Genomic DNA, 20,478 nt, shown 5'->3' with positions numbered 1-20,478 from the left:
TGTGTGTGAATGGGTGAATGTAATGCACAATCTATGTAAAGCGCCTTGGATAAAGGCGCTATATAAAAAATTAGAAAAAGTTTGAGATTGATTGATTGAATACTTTAATAGTTTGCAAATGGTACGATTATACAATGGTGCACAATGGATAACACAAAAACTTGTTTCCATTGTGGTTCTGTCTATTCAATTCATTGTCTCCACCAGGCCGAAGGCATGGGGAGAGAGTATGTTTTGCACTCCGTGTGTGTGTGTGTGTGTGTGTGTGTGTGTGTCCTTCCGTCCGTCTGTTACCAGCTAATCTCCGGCACCGTTAACCCGGTCGATGCCAAACTTTGCACACACACTCCCTGGATGCCAACGATGAACCTCTGCCCCACATTTTCCAGAACGGCCTGTTATAGCGCCACCATGAGGCAGCTTTTCAAATGTTTTACCTAAAACTGCACCGATCTGCGTGAAACGTTGCATGCACACTCCCTAGAGGCCAAGGACAAACCTTTGACCTGCATTTTCCGCATCTGCCTTTTATAGCGCCACCAGGAGGCCGACTTTTGTAAAACACATTTTTTGATATTACTCCTCCAGATTCTGTCCAAAAATCTCACAAATCGTTACACAGTATCTCTATGGGCATGTGCTCAAGTCGGATCTGTCCGATATTTCATATTCCATGGCCTGTTATAGCGCCACCAACAGGTTGATTTTTGCAAAACCATTTTTAGAAACAAAATGCCTCAAATCATCCAATTTCCATCAAAGGCGTATGAAGAAATGGCACCCTTTTCACATTGGCCTATTATAGCGCCACCAGGAGGCCACAACCTGACCTGCCCTGGTGGAGACCTGTGCCCCGAGGGGCACTTTTTCTAGTTGAGACTGTTATTTTCCAGAAGCGATTACTTTACAAAAGGTCTGTCATTCAGAATTTATCAGAAATAGTGTTTGTTCATGAGCTGGTCACTGGGCTCTCACTGAGTCCAATGCATTCCACCGAACTTCTGGGTGTAGTTTGGCTCCCATGGTGTGACAAATATGCCATCTGGAATTGCATGATAGCGAAAATGATGTCAGTGACCTTACCTCTTTTCCATGACCTTGGTTGGGATTGTGGCCTATCTGTGCATTGTCTCGCATTGTCACTGATGATGGGTTGTTACCATGGTAACGCCTTGTTCATGATTTTTGTTGATGTTGACAAATTTGGCTTATAAAAGTAAGATTCACAGCAAAGAACACAATGGTTAATATTTCGTCATCATGATAGGCATAATAAACGTATCCTCACTCTGCCATATAGGTCTTAAACCTGTCAGTATCCTGACCAGACCACTAGCTGCTGTAACACATCAGTATCAACAGAAACCGTCATATCTCCTCACAGCAAGGATCCATGCTTCACACCCTCTCTATGCAGACTCTGATTCCAAAGTAGCCCTGAAACATGACAGCTCCAAAGCCGCCTCATTGCACTGGACAGCAGAGCGAGGGGTTAGCATCTTGTTGCTGGCTATGGGGCCTGTCGCTTACTTTTACCCCACACCCGTGATGGACTACACATTATCTGCTGCTCTCACTCTGCATGGACACTGGGGTATCGGCCAGGTTTTAACAGATTATGTTCATGGATCCACAAAGATCAGGATGGCCAACATCGGTCTCTTTCTCCTGTCCTCCATCACCTTCACCGGCCTCTGCTACTTCAACTACAATGATGTGGGCATTTGCAAAGCCATTGCCCTCTTGTGTGAATGTCACACAAGAGGCTCTCCACCTGTGTGAAGTCTACAGCACAGATACCTGGACCCCAGGTCAGTGTGGCAAGAAGGGGGAGAGAAGTGTTGTGAGAAGCAAGCACAATGTGGACAAGACGCCCTGTGTTCAAGGAGGTCTTTTAGAAATATGGGAAAGTCCTGAATGTCAATGTTGTCATATATGTTACAGGATATGTGGACGAGCAAATCGGTATTATTGTCCTACACAATTCCAATTCCCATTGACAATGAAATGAGAATTTACGTCATATATCTCTGAGCAAATAGGATATTTCTGTCCTACACAAATTAATTCCATTAACAATGAAGCAAATAGACATGTTTTTATGCCCGACATCAGCATGATGTCAGATTTCTATATGTGTCCCTTTATTCCTATGGAGTTCTGTGTTAGGCATGCTATAGGAGTATTGGGATGTCAGAACAGGCCAGTTTATGGAGTACTGTGTCAGACATGCCCAAATATGGAGCGTTGTGAGGTCAGAACAGGCCAGCTTATGCGGTTCTGTGTCAGGCATGCCCAAATATGGAGCGTTGTGAGGTCAGAACAGGCCAGCTCCATATATGGACCCTGGGCAGGGGCCCGGTCGAGAGCCCGGGCAGAGGCCTTTTTGGGGCGGTTCTGGACAACCGTGGTTCCAACCAACACCGGGCACTGCACTCACTGTGGAACGCGTGTGTCAAATTTGAAGTCGATGGGGCTAACGGTTCTCTTACTTGGATTACAGACGTACACACAGAGACTTGGTGCATTTATAGTTAGATGTCATGTTGTACGATGATAAGAACGCCCCTCACTTCACTCGGGTGTGATTTTTAAAATTATTGATGATTAAAAAACACATTTCCTACTAATATAAGAGAATAGCATGTCATGTGTTTTCAAAATCATTAAACATTGCATTTCTAGTGAGAACTTTTAATTTCCAACCTGTACAAAACAACTCAATAAAATTGAGTGATGGCACAAGGAGAGGAACTGTGTGTGAAGCACATGTCTCAGCCCGTTGTGGTCGTCCAGGCTGGCCACAAGGCTTTCAAGGGTCAATGTGGAATGCCATAGCTCATCAGAATGCTGATTGTTGAGAATGTGTGGGCAGGAAGATGCAGCAGAAGCTTTGGAAAAAGAGCTTCTCACTGGAGAAGCTCTGCTACAACAATGTGACATCACAGGGAGGGTAGACATACACTCAAAGCCACACTTTGGTCAGTTGGACTTTTAATGTTTGTTATAGCACTAAACATGACGTCATGTGGCAGCCAAGTCTATGGACTTCTAATGTTTGTTTAGAGCACTAAACGTGAAGTCATGTTGCAGCCAACACCTCTAATATACTGAGGCTGGCTATGCCATTGGCCATACTGTCTACATATTATGTCAAGTTATGACAGCATTCTATAGTGTCTCATTGTACATAATGTTCTACTGTTAGACCGATTCTTTTCTATTTGATGTATTACCTTGTGTTGTTCTTGCTTACAGTAAATCGCTCTGGATGATTGAGTACATTTGGTTAGATTTTGTACATTCTCAGAGTTAACACTGATGATTTCACAGTGTGTATACTAGCGGTGTTTAGGTGCTGCTAGATTGGATATTGGCTTGCTGCTGAAAGTTCTGTGGTGGAGTGAAGTCAGACGGCCTACGGTTCTCAGTGAAGCCGTAGAATTTCCTCAAGGCCACACGAGCTGCTTCTTCTTCCGCAACCAGAACAGTCTCTCCTGGACCCTGACCCAGAAGCTTCTTATCACTATACAGTCCCACAAAGTAGAGTGGGAGAACTGTGCTGGCTCCAGCAGACCTGATGAGACGGGGCTCTGGAAGAGGAAGGTTCTGGCGTGCAAGTTCCTCCACCAGCAAGGCCATTGGGTCAACCACCATCCACATATCAAACACGTCCTTCCCTATCAGCTGGGTGGCCAGGAAATCCCGGAGGAAAAATCCGGCTTGCTCTGCTCCACTGCTCTGCTGGAGTGCTCCAATTACAGCCATGAAGGTTGAATAAAGCACGACATCAGGGACGGGAAACTCTGCACTCATGGTGAGCTCTTCAATGCCCAGGTTCCTTGCCACATGGCATATGACTGCAGAACTGGTCAGATGACTTACAATAGCAGTCAAACCCTCATTTGGCAGGCTTGGGAAGCTGGCCTTGATCCAGTCACTCAGGAAGCTTTGAGTGAAACCTAGACCCTGTCCACTCAACTGAACATTGTCCTCGAGGACGAGAGCGGTTGTTTCTGTGTCCATGCCTAAGGCTTGTCTTCTCTGTTGCTCCGACTGTACGTAGCATGGACTGACAAAGGCCGCCTTCAGAAGCTCCAACGAGAATTTTTCGTGAAGACGGATGCTGAAAGCTTGGACCTCTGCATGGTAATCCCAGTTAGGCTGCTGAAAGCGTGGTTTGGGAGGTGGAGGTCCTTCAAGCTTTAACTTTCTTGCCATGATGCTGGTATATGCCTTCATCCATCGCTTCTTTTCTCTGATCTGCGTGAATGAAACCTTTCTACAAACATGTTGGTAATGAATACCTAATGTTCTCACACCATGATTTACAATATAACTAGACGCCATGACACTTCTCACTGCATGCAGCAGTGAAAATCGTCTAGACCGGACTGGAAGCACAGTGCCGGCATCTGAAGGTCTTGCCGGTGTAGATCTGCAGAGATCCGCAGCGTAGTCCGTATACAGCGTCTCGTGCAACACATCCTAATTTAGTAAAATAGACCCAAGGACTACTAATAGGCTACTATTCAAAGAGACTGTAGTGGTGTCCGGTAAGAACTTAACCGAGATGTCTAGATCCCTGTTAACTAGGAATAATGGATCTAAAGATCCCTGTAAAATGCAGATATATCAGGGTTGTAAGGGAAGGTGATGTAGTGTCTCTTGGGGGGGAGCTGGCCATGTTAACGGCCACCCTTTATAGTGCTTGGCTGGATGCTCAGTGATGTCACAAATGAGTCAGCTATATCCATATGTGGAGTTCTATATTAACATGACATCAGAACTAGATCAGATCTCTGCTAGCTCCATGTATGGAGCTCTGGATCAACCACGCCCAGACGGTCATACTTAGGTTAGTTAGATACCGGTAGTCAGATAGCTCCATATATGGAGTACCAATATTCAGTGGGCAGTGGTGTTAAGTATATTTAAGTATATTTTTAGGTATTTGTACTTCACTTGAGTATTTCCAATTGCCAGTACTTTTACTTATACTCCACTACATCTCAGAGGCAAATATTGTACAATTATTTGAAAACCTTATTTACTAGTTACTTTATAGATTTTGATTATTATTACAAAACATACATAAACCACTTCAGGCAGACCTATATTTTTCGGCCATTTGAAAATAGTCCATCTACAAGGTCACAATGCGTCGCTATTAAAACCTTAAGTCGGGTCTTGGCTCCAAAGGATCACAAACCAGGGTAAACTCAGAAGTTACATTTATTGAGAAAAACAGCTCACAGTAGCTAGGAGATAGGGCATGTGTATGTATGTACTATGTAGTCAAGGTGGCCAAGGCCAAAACAACAACCCCAACCCTACCTAGAAAAAGAAAAACAATCCTGAACTACACCAAAAGAAAAACACAATCTAGGCTCCCTGACTAAGCAGAAACAATGGGCCAAAACTGGGCAACAAAATAAAATGGCAGCACCTTACCAGGTACAGCTTCCCTTCTATGATAGAATGCACACAGGAAAATGGTTTGGGATACTGTGATAGGTTTGAGTACAACGATCGCTAGGTTGGTCTGTTCTTTAAACACACAGTACATAAAGAAACCTTTGGCACTGAGCAGGTAATTAAGGCACAGCCTACAGACACTACACTAGCTACAGTCTGGATTCAGCAGCACAGATGGCAAGAGGCTGATGAGGAGCTTCTCCCAGGCTTTTATGCTGGTGGCTGGCTGATTGAAAATGAGGCCTTTGTGTCTTGATACCTGGTGTTCTCACTTTTCCAGTGAAGTCTTATAAGGTCGAGGTATTTGCTCTCTAGGCTATTTCCATAGCCTCAGCTATAAATCTAACAACTTGGTCCTTATCGAGAGTCTCCACCACCTTTTAAAGACACTGACATTAAGCCATAGAGTTACATCACTTTTGGAACTTTATTGACAGGAGTGGCTACAAAGGGATTTCTACGGATTTGTCTCAAACCACGCCTGCACAATACTTAAGAGTTTCAGATATAATGTGGCCCTGGGCATATCACCAAGCTCCGATATGGCTTGCTGTTTGGTTTTTGTTTTGTTTCTTTTTGCCTTCCCGAACTGGACTCCCTTGCACAGCGGGGAAAGAAGGGATATTATGGTGCGACACAGCACACCTGGCCCCCCCACCAGCCAAGCCTGAGAATAGCGATGCTGCCTTCCTCAGCACCAACCCAGGAGATGACACACTGCACCTGGGGAATAACATCAACCTCTCCACCTTGTTTGGGTACTCTGACACTCACACACGCACACACCGCGCATTAGAACTCTGTGAGGATAATACGGCATGTGCACATTCCATCTTACATCACCAAGCCTTAAACCCCGGCAACGACTGCTGGGTATGTAAACATATGCGCCATAGGCATGAAGTAACACCCTTATCCTATACATTAATCAATTACCTGCATTATGAGAAAGCATTAGGATCAGACTCTACTTGTTCATTACCTCATTCAATGCTTATGATTCTACAGATAGCACTGGCTCGAGCCATGAACGACTTCTCATTATTTCCACCACAGAACATTTCATGTATAGACAACGGTGTGGTTAAAACACCAAATCAAACTTTCTTAGTTCCACTAAAGAAAGCAGAGACCTGTGTGTGTAATAGTCACGGCCCTCATATCGGATATAGTCAGTGTAATGTTAATATTATCATTAAGAACGTGACCACTCTCACCTGTTTAATTACATGGAAGAACGGTAAGACCCTTGAGTTTCCCTGTCCTTTTAAGGGACTGACATCATCACCTGGTTTATTTTGGATTTGTGGACAACATGCTTTTTCCAGTCTTTCCTTAGAATGGACTGGCTGTTGTTTTCCGGCGGTAGTACAACCCGCTATCTCTGTATATGCCATAGGCAAGTTACCAACTAACCACACCCATCGTACCAAAAGGTCAACTTATAAGGGATACATTGTAGCAGATCCTTTCACCTCACAAGCAGACACTGTGGGCTGGGGAATTTTCCCGTTCGGAGCACTTCAGAAAATCAATCAGTTAGGGGTGGAAATTCTCACCTTAAATGGGGAAACCACTAATAGCCTGGCCGCTCTTAACTCAGAACAATTTCAAATTAGGGAAGCTGTCATCGAAAATCGTTTTGTGTTGGATATTGTCGAAGCAAGGCAAGGAGGGGTGTGTCGGGTTTTGAAAACGGAATGTTGTTTTTTCATTGAAAATAACTATGATAATGTCTCTTCTGCCATCAACAGAATGCGAGATGCGGCTCGAGAACCCCTCCCGGCTGATGACCTGGGCGCTTATTTGCGCAACCTCGGATGGGGTTGGATCAGCTGGGTTGCGGCCGCCGTTCTCCCCGTTGTTATCACCCTGGTATTGATCTTGTCCACCCTGCGCTGTTGCATTATTCCCCTGGTCAAACGGTCAGTAAAACAACTATTTAGTTCTAAGCAAGAGATTCTGTTGACCGAGCGTGACCCGGAATGGAGTGATTTGTACCCTCTTCCATCTTCCATGGTTTAAAAGGTATCCTGTATTATCCACTCTGTTCGGCTTGTTTTTATTTCTGTTTGCATTTGTTTTCCCATTTGTAGAATAGTGATTACATTAGAAAAAAAAAAAAATTATAATAACTTTTTATTTCTGTTTGCATTTGTTTTCCCATTTGTAGAATAGTGATTAGATAAAAAAAAAATCGTTCTTTTTGCATTTGTTTTCCCATTTGTAGAGAGTGTAGATAAAAAAATAAAAAAAAAACTTTCACATTTCTCACAAGTAATCATGTTCTTTTATTTCCTCTGTTTTTGGTTTATTTCCCATTTTTTATCTCCAGTTTAGAGAAAAAAAAAAAAAAAAAGAAAAGGAGGGGAATGCCATCCCAACCTGACCATTACCAGACAGGCTCCATCACTGACCAATTGACTATCATCTGACAAAAGGAACAGGTGGGTATGGTGTATCGTATCTGATGAAGAAAGTGACATTTTTCATGTGTTGTCCCAAAGTATGTACCATAATCATTGTGCTATATCCATTAGATAGATACAGTGCAAGTGTCTTTGTCTCCAGACAATTGTCTTTCAGCAGAGGGCTCCGTGGTTGCTCAGAGAGAGCCATGGGCGAGTCTTTCTGCCATCCCACGCGACCATGGTCCAGAGGTTAAAATTATTACATATAACTCTGATAGCATGGACATCGAAAAGGACCCCAAACAAAAATAATAATTTTAAATCCATGCTATGAATGAGCCAGATGTGGGACTAGCACAGGTATGATTTGACCTTAAGATTCCCCAGATACCAACAGAACAACCAGGAAACACATGAGGAAGAAAAAAGCCTCAGGAGAAACGAGAGAAATGAGGAGAAATGGAAGAAAAAGACTACGGAAAGACACATGCAAACCAGTAGACAGGTTGGTCAGTGTGACAGAGAGGGCCCGTGGCTCTCTGTTCACACACACACACATGTCAAGGTACAATGATTGTGGTGCATCTGCGGGGGGGCTTGTGGATTGATGTTTCTGCTTCATCACTTATGATATATTTGCCTATCCTGTTCACACTTATGTATATATACAGTCCTTTATACAGTCCTTTATGCTTTCCATGAGTTATTGACTTACATTATAAGCCATTTTTGCCTGCCCACTAGTCACTTTTAGATCATTGTCTAAACCCAGCATACAGATGACGCTACTGGGTAAAACTGAGAAGGAGCCTCGATAGTTGAAAAAAAAAAAAATTATGTGTTGATTTTTTAACATGGTCTAATATGTGACTAGATGTGGGAGTTGATGGGTATTTTCTTACCATATGATTTATTGTTGCATATTTTATGTTCACATCTTATTACTATGTTAAAAAATACCTTGTAAATCTTCTTCTATCTGGTGAACAGGACTGCCCTGTCACACAGTGATGTCATATCAATATTTGCGTGTGTATTAATTCCACTATCAGCTGTCGCCCACTCCAGATTGTCATTGTCATTATACCAAAAGGGAAATAAGATTAAATGGAGAAACATGGAAAACAACCCGACAACAACCTTGCTCTTAAAGATGAGGATAAACATACACTCTCACCCTATGAGATAAATAGACAACAACAGAATCCTAATCACGGAACGTGATTAAAGTCGAAAACAGGATTCAGACCATCAGACGCCCATGACAGCCTGATGACATCTTACACTGATGGGACCTTTCAACCTATTGAAATGTGACAGCTGAATCCTAATCAATGACATGTTTTTCAGTATATATGTTTGTGCAAAATGATATGTTGACATTCAGAGCACTTAGGAGAATTCTCTCTCCTCTATCCTTTACAATTGTACACGCTCTGAATCTGAAGAAAGAAACTAAAGAAATCTGAGAAATACTTTAAGAACTTGTGTCTTGTGTCAAAAACTCCTTTCAGGTTTTTTTACATTACTCTAAGTTCATCTTTTGTGTCTTGATACCTGGTGTTCTCACTTTTCCAGTGAAGTCTTATAAGGTCGAGGTATTTGCTCTCTAGGCTATTTCCATAGCCTCAGCTATAAATCTAACAAGGCCCAGAAGCCACTCCTCCAATCTCCACTCCACCCTCCAATTGCCAGTGGATTAAACACAAACCACAACAACACTAAGGCCACATAGGGCCGTAATAGTCGCGATGCGATGCATTGTGACGGACATATCTTCATCTTACTGCTGGTCTGGCAAACGCATGCACGTTTCAGGACAACAGAATACGCTGAACAGCCGAGTACGGACGAGTGCATAACTTGCATCTTTCCCATATTTCTGGTCATACAGATGTAGGGATTTTCTCCTTACGCAGATTGTACCCACAAAGTTTGGTTGCAACAGCAAACAAATCCAAATTAACAACTAAACATATCATGCAAGTTGACACATGGACAAGCAGATAGTGGGCGGTCACTGTGCTCAGGGCTCACTGCAGCCTACAAAGGTCAAGTCCGAGTTCTTTACCGCCTCACCTCTGATAAAGCAAGTGGAAACGCCAAAGGCATTTTCTTCGTCCCCCCAGCTTCTTCAGCGTATAAAAAAGGACAAACTGAAATAAAGAATAAAGTAGCACAGCCAAACAGTGGACAGGCAGATGTGCAGATCTACTCCAGCACCACAGTGCCACCCGCTGCCTCTAGGGCTGCTTTAAGTTTTTCTGCCTCCTCTTTGGAAACATTGGCTCGGATCTCCTGCGGAAGGGCTTCTACCAGTTTCTTAGCCTGCACTAGATTCAAGCCCAGGATGCAGTTCTTCACTTCTTTTATAAGTTTGACTTTCTCCGCTGCTTTCAGTTTTGTCAATTTTACAGTAAAAAACGTCTTCTCCTTCTTGACCGGGACCTCCTCTTCTGGGGCCTGAGCAGGGGTTGCCGCAGTCAAAGCTCCCATTGGCATCATTCCAACATCTTGAATATTGAAGGTTTTCTTGAGAAGCTCATTGAGGTCTGACACCTCTAATAAAGTGAGGTTGGCTATGTCATTGGCCAGCTGTTGAATTTTGGGCAGATATTGTTTGGGTGCTCCATCTAGTGGAGGGGTGGCGATGGCAGAATCGGTCTCGAGTAACCTAAAAGCACACAGTGCTGGCGTCTGCCTCTGTAGGTCCTGCCGGAGTAGATATGCTGAGATCCGCAGTGCGGTCCGTATACAGGGTCTCATGCAATACATCCTAATTTAGTAGAAAGGACCCAAGTAAAATACTATTAAGGGACTGGTTCTCCGAGTCTAGAACCCGCCGCAGTGGTGAGGACATAACCGAGATGTCTAGATCCCTGTTGGCTAGGAAATAGGAATAATTGACCTGAAGATCGCTGTATAATGCCGAGATCTGGATTGTAAAGCCAAATATCCTGGCTTGTACGGAATGTGATGGAGATCTCTCTTGGTGACAGTTGGTCATGGAACCTGAAGATTGAGTGCCATACATTTCAAAGGGTGACGGCCACCCTTTATAGTGCTTGGCTGGATACTCACTGAGGTGATGTCACAATGAGTCAGCTATATCCTTATATGGAGTTCTATATTAGCATGACATCAGATCTCTGCTGGCTCCATGTATGGAGCTACCCATATGACATGAAGCTGAAATTCAGCTTCATAAAGCTTCACAGCAGCCATTGGGCCAGTGGGACCGCATCCCAGGGGCCCTTCAAGGAAACTGCTTGTGCGGTATGGTTTGAGGCCCTGAAAAGGGCTCCTGGGGACCTTCACAAGTAGGCACTCGACAGAGTGCAGTTCTAGTTATGTCTGTGTCCCTTTTAGTCTATGCAGATGTCAGAACACATTGTGATGTCAGAACAGGCCAGCTCCATATATGGAGATCTATAGGGTGATCGCCGTCCACGCCGTCCACAATCACAACACCAGAGGGAGCTCCACCAATCACGTTCAACCCAAATTTGGCTTAATCAGAGGGTTAAATTAATTTAGCTCCTATGCGACTCCTAACGCCTTACCAACAGGCATAAATAATGTGAATCCCTATTTTCCTTCAAAACCGCATCTTTTGAAACACCATTTTGAGGATGCTTGTACGGAAAATAATTTCAACACCTGTAAACTTGTGATGAGACAATACACTTATATTTGACCTGAGTCAATACAGTTTGACCTGAGTCATTACAGTTTGACCACACTACGGACTGCAGCGTGGTCCGTATACAGCGTCTCGTGCAACACATCCTAATTTAGTCAAATAGACCCAAGGACTACTAATACTATTCAAAGGGACTGGTTGTCCGAGTCTAGAACCCGCTGCAGTGGTGTCCGGTAAGAACTTTTTTTTGTTTTTTTCAAGTTTTTACAAATATTTATTCCACATGTCTCTTACTCCCTTCAGCCACAGTTTAGATGATGCCAATCTTGTTTGCAACATCCAACGCATCGTAATCTGGAGCTAGACGAACGTACGCCTTCTTCTCACCATCAGGCCTGATGAGTGTGTTGACTTTGGCGACATCGATGTCATACAGCTTCTTGACAGCGTGTTTTATCTGGTGTTTGTTGGCCTTGACATCAACAATGAACACCAACGTGTTGTTGTCCTCAATCTTCTTCATGGCCGACTCGGTTGTCAGGGGGAACTTAATGATGGCATAATGATCCAACTTGTTCCTACGAGGAGCACTCTTGCGAGGATACTTGGGCTGTCTGCGCAGACGCAGGGTCTTGGGGCGACGGAAAGTGGGAGAAGTCCTGACCTTCTTCTTTCTCTGGCTGTGGACTCCTTTCAGCACAGCCTTCTTGGCCTTCAGGGCCTTTGACTTGGCCTCTGTCTTGGCAGGGACAGCTTCCTTCTTCGCCTTCGGTGCCATGTTGGGTAAAGCGTCCGGTAAGAACTTAATCAAGATTTCTAGATCCCTGTTCACTAGGAATAATGGATCTAAAGATCCCTGTAAAATGCAGAGATATCAGGGTTGTAAGGTAATGTAGGTAAGGAAGGTGATGTAGTGTCTCTTGGTGGGAGCTGGTCAAGGACCTTCTTGAAGGCTGAGTGCAATAAATCTCAAGTGGTAATAACGGCCACCCTTGGCTGGATACTCAGTGATGTCACAATGAGTCAGCTATATCCGTATGTGGAGTTCTATATTAACATGACATCAGAACTAGATCAGATCTCTGCTAGCTCCATGTATGGAGCTCTGGATCAACCACGCCCAGACGGTCATACTTAGATACCTCCATCAGATAGCTCCATATATGGAGTAATATTCAGTGGAAAGTGGTGTTAAGTAACTAAGTATATTTTGAGGTATTTGTACTTCACTTGAGGATTATTATTACAAAACATACATAAACCACTTCAGGCAGACCTAGCGATGCATTGTGATATCTTCATATATCAATGCAATGATGCATTGTGATATCTTCATATCAATGCAATGATGCATTGTGATATCTTCATATATCAATGCAATGATGCATTGTGATATCTTCATAATATATCATTGCAATGCATTGTGATTCATCTTCATATCTTCATCTTACTGCAGTAGTAAGTTCATGGACAACAACAGAATACGCTGAACGGCCGAGTACGGACGAGTGCATATCTTGCATCTTTCCCATACTTCTGGCCATACAGATGTAGGGATTTTCTCCTTACGCAGATTGTACCCACAGATTTTGGTTGCAACAGCAAACAAATCCAAATGAATAACTAAACATATGCAAGTTGACACATGGACAAGCAGACAGCGGGCGGTCACTGTGCTCAGGGCTCACAGCCTGGCTGCAAAGGTCAAGTCTGAGTTCTTTACCGCCTCACCTCTGATAAAGCAAGTGGAAACGTCATTTTCTTTGTCCCCCCAGCTTCCTTTCTTCAGCGTATAAAAAACGACAAACTGAAATACAAAACTAGAAAAAGTGCCCTTCTGGGCACAGGTCTCCACCAGGAGGATAGGAGTGTGTGTGATGTTTGGCAAATTGTTTATGAGTAATATAAACATGTTTTTGTGTGTGTGTGCGTGTGTAGATTTGGCTCAATCAGGGGGTTAAAGTAATTTAGCTCCTATGCGACTCCTAATGCCTTACCAACAGGCATAAAGAATGTGAATCCCTATTCTCCTTCAAAACCGCATCTTTTGAAACAGCATTTTGAGGATGCTTGTACGGAAAATAATTTCAACACCTGGAAACTTGTGATGAGACAATACACTTATATTTGAGCTGAGTCAATACAGTTTATTTAGTTGTTTCCTTTTAAAGTCTGATAGTGAGGATGAGCCAAATTGCCATTCCATAATGTGGCACCTCGGTATGTGACACAGTACTGCTCCCTAGTGGTGTAACATTTGGGTGCATCTGTCTGGTGTCATTAACAAAATAACAATGTCAAAAGAAATGGAAAAAACAAACAAGACACATCAAAACACTGGCGAAACATTACAACAGTGTAATGGTATGAAAAAGGGACCAAAACCCTGTCCATAATTAGTCAAAATATAATTTGCATTATCCAATGGTTTAACTGAACATTGGAAGACCTCAAACAAATATACAGAAAAGCATAACTGAATACTTGGCAATACATAATTGAAGACATAACTGCATAGATAGCATTTAGATAGTTTATTAAATAATTTACATAAGTATATTAATTTACTATGAACACTAAATGCCTGTGCGTGTAAAATCTTGTAGTAAAGTATTACATTCACAGGCCATGGCTGCAATATCACAGATTTCCTGTGTTCCATGTTATTCAGAATTGATTCAAACAAATAAGGCATACCTCAAAACACCATAAGTCATGAAAAGGACATTTTGTCCCAACTAACATTTACAGTATTTTTGTGTGGGATTTAATAATGTAGCCAAGACTTGGAGCACATGAGGTACTGTCAGCTAAATGTTTTCACAGAGGTAGATTTCATAAATGATTATAGTCATTAGGGTCTAGTAACAATAACAACAGATGTCTGAGGAATTCAAGTACAAATGATCCCGACCTTTGTTCCCTTTGAGGTTTGAATACACATGCACACTGATATGAGCAAAGAATATCTTACAAAGATGATTTTGGCAAATGTCAGTAATTATAAACTGTGCCTGAACATGAAAAAGAAAGTGAGTTTGTGTGCACGCGCGCGTAATGTATAAGAGAGACACATGTTGCATCACTGCCAGGATTTACCGTAAGTTAAATGGGGTAGCAGGTCTGCCTAAAATAACAGAAATACTTATTTCATTAAAACTTCCATTGATTGGAAGCATTAGGATAAAAGGCATTACTCAAATGGATGATAAAATCGTATTCAGGGGCAAAATTCTGTGATTTAGTGCAGGACAGCACACTGTAAAAAAAACTGTAGCAGCATCTTAAATATATTATATTAGTTTTATACATCTATTCACTCAACAGAGCAAGAGAAACGTTAAACAAAAATTAATCAGAAAATATCCTATCTTAAGCCCTAACCACACCAGAGGGTCGCCACTCGCCATGCAACTACTTGCAACCATTATTCCCAATGGCAGTTGCAAGGAGTTGCATTGGTGTGGTTTGTATTGTTACAAGGAGATGAAAGTAATTGCAAGGAGTTGCAGCTGGTGCGGTTTGGGCCTTAGAATAAGACTTTACTACCTTTTTGTTTCACACTATTTATATAGTATATATTAAAGATTACTTGAACTTTAGTAGAACCCTATGCTGATACCTGGATACCAAGTACCATGATATAGTATGGGGGGGCTTATAAAAAGTACAAGGACCAATTTTTCTTTCATATATTGGCACAATCTAGGGTACTTTGTTTGTATTCATTATGTGCTAAAGTGTGATTTTGAGAACCATTTCAAGAGTGAATGAAATCATTATTTGATTTGACCAATTACATGAATTGCACTTGCACTTGCATAATGGCTATTTATGGCTTACGCCACTATACAAACTAGGGTTCAATCAAAATGCCGCTATACAAACTAGGGTTCAACCAAGGTTCAAGTTAAAAATATAGCAAAGATTTGATAAAATCAACACACTGTTAATGCCCAAGATGCAGCCTTCAGAATCAAGTTGAGGGTTTTAGAAGGCGAATCACAGCTTCATACATCCCAAATACTGACATATTGACAGGGAAGGCACGTATGCAGTTGAGACCCAGGCCCTTAAAGAGGACAGAAGGCCCCTCGGCGCGTATACAATCCACAATGCAGTGGAAGAAGCCTCGATATCTCCGCTCGCCCATCCAGTCCATCTGCAGGCGAGATTTGATCAGGTCCATGGGCGTGCCGATGCACCAGCCGCACATCCCAGACAGACCGCCTGCCAGCATAATCACTTTCCACTCTGTAAGTACAAATATAATATAAGTAAAACACTACAGACCATTTAAAATAGCTTTCTATGGCATAACTTATAGGACTTTCATAGAGATGTTTTAATTTACCACGCTGGGTCTGCCCTGGCTCTGACAGCTGTTCACAGATGATGTTGTAGGTGGTGAAGTATGTAGCAAAGGCAAGTCCATCTCTCAGTGCCAGGGCTTGGGCTCCCTTGTAGAGCCCCAGGAATCCCTCCTCACGGGCAATGGTTAGTAGACAGTGGATTGGGCCACGGTATTTTGGCTTTGGAACCTCTTGTGAGCTTCCTTGGTAGGGAGTCATCTGACACTGCAAACGCACCTTCACCATGTCCGCTGGGGACATCACTGACACCTAGAAAATGCATAGGCACAAAGGCAGAGTGACTTATACTTTGCCGTCATACGAGTGACGCATACTGAAAATAACTGCGCTACAAGGTACAACACGCCACATCACAACGTGTTGCTTAGAGTATAAATTAAAGGGATCGTGACATAAAACAATTATTTCTGTGATTTTTCATATTACTTTTTAGGTTTTCTGAGCTCAAATGCACCCAAAAAACCTGAACATTTGACATCAGTAGACATTCTGTGGTCTGGGAGCTAAAGCTAAAGTTCAAGTCAACTAGTCCCTAGTATAATCCACAGCAGGTTCAGGAAGAGAAAAAAGAAGGTCTAAGGCCACCCTAACGGCATTGTCCGTCATCGGCAATATACTGAAACCATACAGTATATATAAGTGCATAGGTAGATTGGATAAGAGCCCTACTTCCATGTTCACAGCTACAATACCGTACCTACTTTGCCTTTGGACTACAAGGTTATGGGTTAGTAGCTGGCAAGTGGCAACACCAACTCAGTGTATGAGTAGCACTGCTGGTGCAGCAAGACTCGGAGCTGAAGGTAGGTGTTGCACATGAAACAGGGATAGACTCTGTTCTACTTATACCATTAATAAGCCTCTCTGACCTACTCACTTGTTTATTTAACTGTTTCCAATGGATGTAGTGCATCAGTAATAATATGCTAATTATATATACAGGAATCATCAGGGTGACAGTGTTTATTTGACAGTGTTATCCAACACAAAGCTCAAGCTCACCTGTGCCACTCCTCCAGAAAGCCCAGACAAGAAGATGTCCAGCTTTCGAGGCTGAGCTTCAGGGCTCCCATGACGTAGTTGACGGAGGCACTGCAGGACATTCCTGTAGGTCCCAAACACCACAGAGGAACTGAGTGACACAGTGGAGACAGGCATAGATATGCCCCTGTAGAAGCCTCTCACCTAGGGAAAGACCAGCGGATTCGACCGTTATCTCTGTATTGAATAGGCGAAATCATCCGTTATCAGCACCTTCGAATAGGGCTAATATGGCCATACTGGCATACTCACCCTTGGCTGAACGTGTCCTTTCCAACTCTATTGTCGGGGCATGGAAACTAGGGGCTACTAATATATACTATTCTCTGCCTATCGGGACGTAACTCGGACGGCGCTGAGTCAGGTCTGGTGGCCGTCGCAACACTCGGCATGGCGACTCACTCGGCTAGCGCCTCGCTCGGTGGTGCCTCACATGGCTCTCAAGGCCACCAGACACGGCGCGCCTCCGTCAGGACATCAGTGACATTATCACCCGTCACAATAGGTGATAATGACATACTGAAACAGTGAGTATGCCAGTATGGCCATATTGGCCCTATTCGAAGGTGCTGATAACGGATGATTTCGCCTATTCAATACAGAGATACCGGTCGAATGGGGTGCAGCGACATGGTTAAGCACAGTGGGCTAACTTACTGTTGACTAACACAGTTCTCTACCCCCCAGGGGGGTCCCCAAATGATTTGTTTAATGTGAAACATTATCTTAAACAGTAAATAAACCAACATACACTAAAAGTGTGTATACAGGGTAGCTCACAGTGCCTCGCCACGCTGTGAGCTTGTAGTTTGGCTATTTTCACAATATTTATCTGTGGAACCGAGTCAAACTAAATGTAATGCCTACAATTTCAAATGCTTTAGGGATGTTAATAGTTAATCGATTCAATCGATGATTCATCATTCAATAAATTAATCAATTAAACAGTTAATAATAATTCATCGAAAATTAAGCGGTTCTATCATTGAGTGGTTTTCTGTGAATGTAATGCTGTCTGCGTGTCCACGAGCGTGGTGGCCGTGGCTGAGGAATGCACACGTGGGCTGGTTAAAAAAAGGTCCCCTCCACCTTGGTAGCCACAAAAACTCTCTGCTTTTGCATGTGATGTGACAGACAAGACACACTTTATTTCATTGCTCTGTCTACCGAGCAATCTTCGTTCCTACTCTCACCTATGGTCATGAAGTGTGGGTCATGACCGAAAGAATAAGGTCGCGAATACAAGCGGCCGAAATGAGTTTTCTTCGACGGGTGGCTGGCATCTCCCTTAGAAATAGGGTGAGAAGTTCAGTCACACGAGAGAGACTCGGAGTAGAACCGCTGCTCTTTCGCCTGGAAAGGAGCCAGCTGGTGGTTCGGGCATCTGGTTAGGATGCCTCTCGGGCGGAGGCGCCTAGGGAGGTCCTCAACGCACGTCCCACTGGGAGGAGACCCCGGGGCAGACCAAGGCGCAGTTGGAGGAAACACATCGACTCACTGGCCTTGGAACGTCTCGGAATCCCCCAGGAGGAAGTCACTAATGTTGCTCTGGAGAGGGAAGCCTGGAGCACTCTGGTGGAACGGTTGCCCCCGCGACCCGACTACGGATAAGCGGTTGAAGATGGATGGATATATTGTAAATGGTCAAATATTTGATTAAGGAATAATAATAATAATAATTATGCCTTTTGTATTATTTCTGTATAATTATCAGCAAAATGTAGATTTTCATGTCATGTTAGACATTGAGGGAAATTAAGATTCTCAGATTTTTTATTAAAAAAAACGCCCTTAAAACCGGTCCGATAATCTATCGATAATGTTATCAAAATGTATCAATTCCCCTCCCTAGCTTTTCAGATTGGGGGGTCCCCAGTTCAAATATGACTTTTTGGGGGCGGTTGTGGCTTGAAAGGGTTGAGAACCACAGGGCTAACACAAGATACCGACTCTGAGTAAAGCTTGGGCTTAAGAATGCGGCAATAAGTGTGTGTGTGTGTGTGTGTGTGTGTGTGTGTGTGAGTGAGTGAGTGCATGTGTGTGTGTTAGAGAGATGGATTGGGACTTCAGAACACACAGAAATGGAGTAGCGACACAAAGTCCAACCTTCACTGTGACGGTGGACAATCAGGCGATGTGTGAACCACCCACTCACCCCTTCGTTCTTAAACGTAGAGTGGATACAATGCCACACTCCTCTGTAGTGGTGTTGGGTTTGTATCCTCACCTACAAAACATAATCAAAGAGTCAAATATTAAAGATAGGCTATACTGTATTTATTTATGACGCTGTGAGTCACTGTAATGATTACAAAATACTGTGCATATGGTGTGTGCATTAACTTACTTTAACTGTGTCCAAAGGGTACCCAACCGCCACCCCGAATGCTCCTGCAAGCACAAAATGAAAAATCATGACGAATTTGGAAACTAGTTTGTTAGAATAACTTGAGTGCCATTGTCCTGAATCAATCATACTGTAATTAATGTGGATAGTTAGATGCACATATCAAACAGTGAGCTTGTAGTTAACTGCCATCTATGGTTAAGTCAGTGTAAATAGTTTTACCTCCTATGGAACCAGCAATGAAATCTGCGAAATGCATCTTTTCTTGTTTGGTTTATCAAATGCTATTCATTCATTCAGCTGCTAGCCAGACTTTGACAAGCTAACGTTAGCAAAGAAGCAAACCATGCCAATGTCACTGAACATAAAACGTCCGACCTCTTAAACATTATGAGATCAGTGGCTGTTGCGGATTTTTATCTACCAACCAGCAAATTGAAATTGTCTACAGATTTTGAACTGATAATATATGAATGACAATTGAGCTACATAAGAAAGAACGTGGTGAAAACACCAGTAACACCACACATCAACACACCATTCACTCTCTCTGGCTAGTGTCTAGCAGGTGGCTACTGGCTAGCTGCTCTCAGAGCCTTGGCTGCTGTGCGTCAGAGCCTGTGCGTGCTCTCTCCCTCTCTGACGTAACTGCATGTCAACAAAACGTGCGTCGTGCGCGAACGTTTCGTGCACGGTGTTACTTTATTTTTAGCTCGTGGTGCAACAACAATTGCATTATAATTGTCCCATGTGTATTAATTTCAAATGATACATTATATTATGCAAACAAGAGGCATTGGAAATATGTACATTTTGTATTCATTAATTTACGTCATACTTTCAAGTCCCCTTTCTCGTTAAAAAAATAATCACACCCGTGTGAACTGAGTGGTGCAAGGTCTTATATAGCCTGATCAGCTGTGGTCTGACGTAATGTCAGTGACCATGGTAACCATGCTCACCTGTGCACGGACACGTACACGTACACAGGTACACAGACACGTACACAGGTACACAAACATACAGACAAAGCTGGTTGTTGGAGTGGTTTGCACCACTCAATAACGTAGACGTTTTCATCCGTTTTCATTTATTTTTTCTTTCTTAATCCAGGTCAATGATCACTACTTACTTGAGATAGAAAACATACAAACGTTAGTTTAAGCTAAAAATCTTACCTATAAC

At 43.0% G+C, this 20,478-nt stretch overlaps 4 protein-coding genes across 5 annotated transcripts; all 4 read right to left on the bottom strand.

The window, feature by feature from the left end:
* Window positions 1-3,315: 3,315 nt before the first annotated feature.
* On the bottom strand, window positions 3,316-4,350 carry LOC306942095 (large ribosomal subunit protein mL44-like; the record flags this gene model as incomplete). The annotated part of the gene is made up of 1 exon (XM_079527806.1): window positions 3,316-4,350. One exon carries the CDS (start codon window positions 4,348-4,350, stop codon window positions 3,352-3,354), a length of 999 nt encoding a protein of 332 aa, XP_079383932.1. The 3' UTR covers window positions 3,316-3,351.
* Window positions 4,351-10,100: 5,750 nt separating this feature from the next.
* On the bottom strand, window positions 10,101-10,664 carry LOC306942243 (large ribosomal subunit protein bL12m-like; the record flags this gene model as incomplete). The annotated part of the gene is made up of 1 exon (XM_079528032.1): window positions 10,101-10,664. One exon carries the CDS (start codon window positions 10,662-10,664, stop codon window positions 10,101-10,103), a length of 564 nt encoding a protein of 187 aa, XP_079384158.1.
* Window positions 10,665-11,789: 1,125 nt separating this feature from the next.
* Window positions 11,790-12,315, bottom strand: LOC306941957 (large ribosomal subunit protein uL23). Its single transcript, XM_079527600.1, has one exon. The coding sequence runs from the start codon at window positions 12,308-12,310 to the stop codon at window positions 11,843-11,845; it is 468 nt and encodes a 155-aa protein (XP_079383726.1). The 5' UTR covers window positions 12,311-12,315; the 3' UTR covers window positions 11,790-11,842.
* Window positions 12,316-14,047: 1,732 nt separating this feature from the next.
* On the bottom strand, window positions 14,048-19,911 carry slc25a47b (solute carrier family 25 member 47b). Of its 2 annotated transcripts, XR_013792303.1 has the most exons (7): window positions 19,516-19,911; window positions 19,294-19,337; window positions 19,102-19,173; window positions 16,908-17,090; window positions 15,887-16,154; window positions 15,386-15,786; window positions 14,048-15,348 (listed from the first exon to the last, which is right to left on the bottom strand). XR_013792303.1 is itself a non-coding variant. In XM_079528403.1 (6 exons), exons 1-6 carry the CDS (start codon window positions 19,550-19,552, stop codon window positions 15,509-15,511), a joined length of 882 nt encoding a protein of 293 aa, XP_079384529.1. In that variant the 5' UTR covers window positions 19,553-19,911; the 3' UTR covers window positions 14,048-15,508. The 2 variants fall into 2 exon arrangements, 1 of the variants encoding a protein (XP_079384529.1); XM_079528403.1 differs by having other exon boundaries at window positions 14,048-15,786.
* Window positions 19,912-20,478: the final 567 nt, after the last annotated feature.

Source organism: Electrona antarctica (assembly GCF_951216825.1).
Source record: "Electrona antarctica genome assembly, chromosome: 18".
Lineage (NCBI taxonomy): Eukaryota > Metazoa > Chordata > Actinopteri > Myctophiformes > Myctophidae > Electrona > Electrona antarctica.
This window is presented reverse-complemented; position numbering and strand designations above follow the sequence as displayed.

What these genes read in the sequence shown, in the direction of transcription:
- LOC306941957 (XM_079527600.1), bottom strand. Translation starts at nt 12,310, where the DNA reads ATGGCACCGAAGGCGAAGAAGGAAGCTGTCCCTGCCAAGACAGAGGCC.
- slc25a47b (XM_079528403.1), bottom strand. Translation starts at nt 19,552, where the DNA reads ATGCATTTCGCAGATTTCATTGCTGGTTCCATAGGAG. An exon ending in ACCCTTTGGACACAGTTAAA is followed by an intron (nt 19,174 to 19,293) that starts GTAAGTTAATGC and finishes TATGTTTTGTAG; the next exon opens with GTGAGGATACAAACCCAACA. An exon ending in TTTCTGGAGGAGTGGCACAG is followed by an intron (nt 16,155 to 16,907) that starts GTGAGCTTGAGC and finishes TGCATTTTCTAG; the next exon opens with GTGTCAGTGATGTCCCCAGC.